This window comes from Ceratotherium simum, chromosome 33 (genome assembly GCF_057802395.1).
Source record: "Ceratotherium simum simum isolate JZ-2026a chromosome 33, ASM5780239v1, whole genome shotgun sequence".
Classification (NCBI taxonomy): Eukaryota; Metazoa; Chordata; class Mammalia; order Perissodactyla; family Rhinocerotidae; genus Ceratotherium; species Ceratotherium simum.
This window is the reverse complement of record NC_141932.1, coordinates 6,897,140-6,903,270: the sequence shown is the minus strand read 5'-3', so window position 1 is coordinate 6,903,270 and position 6,131 is coordinate 6,897,140. Positions and strand designations below refer to the sequence as shown.

The 6,131-nt window shown below is 50.9% G+C and overlaps 1 protein-coding gene across 1 annotated transcript in view; it reads left to right on the top strand.

Annotated features, from left to right (window-relative positions):
• The first annotated feature begins 262 nt into the window (after positions 1–262).
• Positions 263–6,131, top strand: part of CACNG8 (calcium voltage-gated channel auxiliary subunit gamma 8) — a 12,350-nt gene continuing 6,481 nt past the window's right edge. Inside the window, exon 1 of the mRNA XM_014794182.2 lies at positions 263–455. Coding sequence (XP_014649668.2) covers positions 278–455 — 178 coding nt within the window. The 5' untranslated portion in view covers positions 263–277. The remainder of the gene's footprint in view (positions 456–6,131) is intronic.

The following is a 6,131-nucleotide window of genomic DNA, read 5'->3' as shown; positions in this document are numbered from 1 at the left end:
CATGGCCACCCTCTGACCCCCTCCCCGCGCAGCCTCCTCCTCGCTGCCCCCTCCCCAGCCCCGCCGGCCCCGGCCCCCCCACTTCTGCCTGCGCTGTGCACCCCCCACCGCCGGCACGGCCCCGCCCCCGCTGCCCCGGTGGTGGCCCACGGCCCCCCGGCTGCCCGTGGTCAAACTGGAGTCGCTGAAGCGCTGGAACGAAGAGAGGGGGCTGTGGTGCGAGAAGGGGGTGCAGGTGCTCCTGACGACGGTAGGCGCCTTCGCCGCCTTCGGCCTCATGACCATCGCCATCAGCACCGACTACTGGCTCTACACGCGCGCCTTCATCTGCAACACCACCAACCTCACGGCCGGCGACGATGGCCCCCCCCACCGCGGAGGCAGCGGCTCCTCGGAGAAGAAGGACCCCGGCGGCCTCACGCACTCAGGCCTCTGGAGGATCTGCTGCCTGGAAGGTAGGGTGCGGAGGGCCCGTGCCTCGCGCCCCTGCGTTGAGCCCCCGCCTCCTCCCCTCCAGATCTGAGCTTCCCCTCTCCCGAGTCTCCCGGGTTTCCTCTCATCTCCGTGGTGGTCTCCCTCTCCTCCTGCTCCTTCCCACTCACGCCCACCCCCTACCACTCCTCTCTTCCTTTTTCAACTCTTCTCTGCATCCTGGCCCTCCTCTGTATTCCCATGCTTCCCTGCACCCCATTCATGCCCCCCCTCCATCTCTCCACACATGGGTGCCTCGTCCCCTCTGAACCCCCTTATCTTCCCTTCATTCTGTCTCCTTCCCCTCTCATCCCTCCCTCTCACCTCTCCCTCTGCATGGGGCTCATTTCCTCTGCCTCATTTCCTCCGTCCTTCCCTCTCACCATTTATGTTGACCCCCTCCTCTACAGCTGCCCCCATCTCATCCCTTCATGCTCACTGCATCTCCTCTCTCCCACATCCTGCCTCAGTCTCTGAGTGTTCCTGCCTCTCTGGCCCCACTCATGGCCCCCTCCTCATCGCCTCCATCCTTTTGCCTTGCTTGAGCTGTTTCTCCCCTAAAACGTCATGCCTCATCTGGACGTAACTCAGGACCCTCTCCTCGGTCCTCTCTTGTCCCTTTTTTTCCTGTAGGCCTCCTTGTCTTGCTTGCCTCTCCCCACCAGGTCTCCTATCAGGGTTTCTTCCCACCTCCCATCCTGGTCCTTGTCTGCTTTGTCCCCCCTCCAATCCTACCTTCCTTCCACTTCTTCCTCCTTCCACACCTCATTTCTTGACTCTAAGGCTTCTCTCTTCTGACCCCAGTGTCTCTTCTGTTCTCCACCTTCCTACCTTTCCTTGGTCTTGCTCTCCCTCTCTCAGCCTCCCTCCTAGCTGGACCCTCTGCCTCCCATCTCCCCCATCCTGCCCTCTCCTCCCCAGCTCCTCTCTCCCACTTTCAGCCTGGGCATTTCTTTACACATATCATGGAGGTGCTGGCAGGGAAGCAGGAGACCTGGGTTCCAGTCCCACTGTGCATCTGTCCTCCTGTGTGACCCCTATCTTTTCACCTCCCTAAGTCTCACAACCCTTGTCGGCAACATCGAGTGGGACTAGCCAATCTCGAAGCTCCTCCTCCCGCACCAAAAACATGGAAATCCGTTCACTTCTCTTTTTTATCTCTCTCTTTTCCCATCCTTTCCTCCTCTGAGCACTCTCAATGAGCAAGGAATGTTATCGTCTTTAATCCTATGAGGTGGGGGCCACCCTCCTGTCAGAGATGAGGAAACTGAGGCTCAGAGAGGTTAAGCCACTTGCCCAAGGTTGCCCAGCTGTGACTGGAGCAGAGCTAAGAGAACTCAGACCTGATGGATAGGATTTGCAGATATGCTTTGTCTGGTTTGCAGAGTGTTTAAAACTGAAACCCAAATCTGAATCAGTTGCCAACATTTAAAAATAAGGAGACTTCACATTGAAAATCCGATTTCCAGCTTCTTTTGAACTAGTGAAAGATATGACAACATGGGGCCTGCATTCTGCAGTGGCCACGATTGGCCCCATCTGAGTAGCAACTGCATCTTCAGATCAGGCAAGGAGATCTTCACTTCCCCACAGTCACCTCCACTCCCTATCGCCTCACATCCATCCACTTCTCTCATTATGTTACTTTCTTCCTCCTGTGGGCTTTTGAGTTTATGTCCGTTCATTGGTCTGACCAGGCACCAGGCACAGAGCCAAGTGTGGGGGCTTGCATCATGAAACCCCTAGGGCAGTGTACAGCATGGAGTAAGAATACCATTCATTCAGTCATTCATCTAACAACCAATATTTGTTGAGTTTATACTATGTGCCGGGAACTGTTCTTGATTCCGGGGATACAGCAGTGAAAAGAAGAAAAGACAGACAAAAAAAAAAAACCTTGTTTTTATATGTCTTGTATTCTAGAGAGAGAGACAGATAATAAGAGAGATAAGTAAAACATTTAGGGTGTTAGATAGAGCTAAGTGCTAAGGAGGAAAAGGAGCAAGGGAGGGGATGGAACGTGTTAGGGTATGAGTGTGAAATTGTAGATAAGGAGACTGAGAAAAGCTTCACTGAGGAGGTGACGTGGAGTGCAGGTCTGAAGGAAGTGAGAGACGGAGCCGCTTGGCTGTCTGGAGGAGCGTGCTGCGGGTCGTACAGACAGCGACGGCGGAGGCCCTGAGGTGAGAGCCTGCGCGTCTGACCACCAGGGGGAGCCAGTGAGGCTGGGGGCAGCGTGAGCGAGGGGGACACGGTAGGAGGTGCAGTCAGAGAGAGGACAGCGCCCAGATCTCACACGTTCTCCTAGTCCCTGCAACGTCTTTTGCTTTTCACGTCGGAGGTTCTTGAGCAGAGGCGTGACATGAGCTGACTTAAATTTTAACGGGATCGCTTTGGCTGCTGTGTTGAGAAACCGAGGAGAAGACAGGAGGGAAACAGGAGGTGGCTTGTCTGGGATGGGAGCTGTGGAGTTCGGGAGGTGGTTTGCATTCAGCGCATATTCCGAAGCTGTGGCGGGCAGGAATTGCTGACGGAGCAGTTGTGGGGGATAAGAGAGAGAAGAGTCCTGGTGTCTCTAAGGCAGCGTTTCTCAGTCTCAGTGCTCTTGACACTTGGGCACTTGGGATGGATAACTCCGTGTTGTGGGGCCGTCTGTGCATTTTAGGATGTTTACCAGCATCCTTGGCCTCTGTCTTCCAAATGCCAGTAGCAACCCCCCCCCCCCCCAGTTATGACAATCAAAATTGTCACGCCTATTTGAGAATCACTGCTCTAAGGCTGTGACCTGAGCACATGGGGGGGGGGGACATTCATCAGATGGAACAGCAGGTATTTTATTTTATTTATTTTCTCTTATCTAATTTGTTATAAGGAGGGCTATCAGGAGCTCAGTTGGGCACATGTTAAATTTAGGGTGCCAATTAGAGATATCATCTAGGACAGCGGTCAGCATAGTAAAGGCCCTATAAAGCGCTATACAGTCAATATTTTAGCCTTTGTGGAGCATAGTCTCTGTCGCAACCACTCCTGAAAACCACCAGAGACACCACGTGAGTGAATGAGTGTGGCGGTGTTCCCATTAAATCTCATTCATGGACACTCACATTTGAATCTTATATTATTTTCACGTACCATGAAATAGTCTTTGATATTTTTTCAATCATTTAAAGAACGTAAAACCCATTCTTCGCCGGATTTGGCAGGCTGGGTTTGGCCCATGGGCCGTGGTTTGCTGAGGGTGGGGGGAAAGTAAGTGGGTGTCCTGGAAGCCAAAGGAAGTAAGTGTTTTTAGGAGGGGGTAAAGGAAGCCCGGCTTTATTGTTGCTACAGTTGTCATTCATTTGTCCCTGAATGCTCACAATAACCCTATGCAGGATGTACTATTATTATCCCCCATCTTCTAGAAATGGAGGTGAAGGCTCAGAGAAGTGGAGTGACTTTCCCAAAGTCACACAGCTAAGATACAATAGAGTCTGGATTTGAATCCAGGTCTATTTGGTTTCCTAGGAGAACAAAGCAACACATGACCAGCCTCCAGCCCATCAGGGATCCAAGAGTGTAGAAACTGGGCCCTCTGAGCTACTGCCTCCTGAAGGCGCGGCGTCCCTGGGAATTCTTGGGCTCCATTCCCATCTCCCCTGAGTCTCTGAGAGATGCAGTAGAATGTAGTGATTTGGACACAGACTTTGGAACAAGAGCGATTGGGTTTACCTCCTGTCTGCCACACACACCAGGGTGACCTTGGGCCATATATTTAACCTCTCTGTGCCTCATTTCCGTCACTGGTGAAATGGAGATGATAATGGCCCCTAGCCACAGGGTGATGGAGGGATTCAATGAGCTAGTGGGTGTAAAGCATTTAAAAGGCTAGCAGGCACAGAGTAAAGGCTAGATTATGTAGTTTATATTTTGCCGTTGTTCTTATTCTTATTCTTATTATCAGGAATTCAGGTGACCAAGTCCTGAGTCTCTCCTCCTTGATAACCCAGAAGTCCCAGCCTCTCGCCCAGCACAGCCCAATACAAACATCACAAGAGCCGCATATATGATTTAAATTTTTCTAATAGCTGCATGAAAACAAGTAAAAAGGAAAAGGTTCAGTGAATATAAATTTAATAAATATAATTCACACAATATAATGAATTAATATAAAAGTTAGTAATATCTTTCAGTTAACCAAATATAGCCCAAATATTATCATTTTAACATGTAATCAATATAAAAGTTATCAATGAGATTTTACGCATGTTACGCATGTTTTTCACACCAAGTCTGCAATCCGGTGCATATCTTAGGCTCACAGCTCACCTTGATTGCCATGGTTCGTGTGCCCAAGAGCCACCTGGGGCTAGTGGCATCCCTATGGGTCTAGTGCTCCCTCCCTGTACCCCTCCCCACCCCCCAATCTCAGCTGCAGTCCTAGGTCCTCTCTCAGGACTCAAGAAAGAACCTGGACCCACGGCCCCATTTATGTGATCCGACTGTGTAAAGCCCCTGTGCTCAGCACTTTGCACGCTTTATTATCTCATTGAATCCTCTCACTTGCGCCAGAGAGAAGGTATTATTACCACTCTTGAGTTTGTCAGAGCAGGAAGCTGATGGCCAGAAAGGGGAAGTGAGTCAGCCACATGGCCACTTAACATGTGAGGGGCAGAGCCGGCTGGAAGCCACGTGTCCTCGCTGTGGCACCCTCCCCCCTCATCCTCGCCTACCCAGGTTCGTGCTAAGCGGCCTGGGGGGACTCGGGGACACATCACCACCATCCCTGCACACCAAAATCTCCTGGCCCGGTAGGGTCGGATAATCCACAGAGGCAAATCGCATAACTCCCATGGCTTCTGCACCTGACTGTGTGTTCCACTGAACTCATATCAAATCCTGTACGGTCATATCATCACCCTCATTTTCCACATGCAGAAGCTGAGGCTCGGCAGCACTCAAGCCCCAAAAGCCACACCGATGGGAAGTGGCAGCCCTGACATGTGAGTCCAGAGCTCATGGTCATAGGCACCACGCTCCACTGCTCCAAATACGCTCACCTCTGAAGCCCAGCTGCACGGGAATCCCCTCTCCATGACTTACCATCCACATGGGCTTGAGCAGCATCAACTCTCGTCCCTCCTAAAGCAGGGATGCAATTATTGCTTGGTATCCGTAGGGTTTGTCGTCGTAAGTATTGAGTGTGTTAATGCCTGCCAAATGCTTGAAGCAGTGCCTGATGCGTGGTTAGCCCTCAGTAAGCAGTAGTTATCATGACTGCTGTCACCACTGATCTGTCAAGAGTCTGCGTGGCGTGAGCTTTACGTGCTCAATCTCATTTCATTATCATTCACGTTTGGAGAGAAGTACTATGATCCCCCTCAAGAAGGGAGAGAACTTGAACCCACAGTCTTACCTGCCACAGCTTAATGGATGTGCTGACGGGTAAGAGCTTGCACTTGACAGGTGTATATTCATTCATTCATTCAATCATTCGTTCATTCTATCATTCATTCATTCTTTAAAAATTGTGGTAAATCACATGTAACATAAAATTTATCATCGTAATCATTTTTAAGTGTACAGTTCAGTGGCGTTAAGTACATTCACATTGTTGTGCACTCAATCTCCAGAACTGTTCTCATCTTGCAAAACTTAAACTCTGTCCCCATTAAACAACA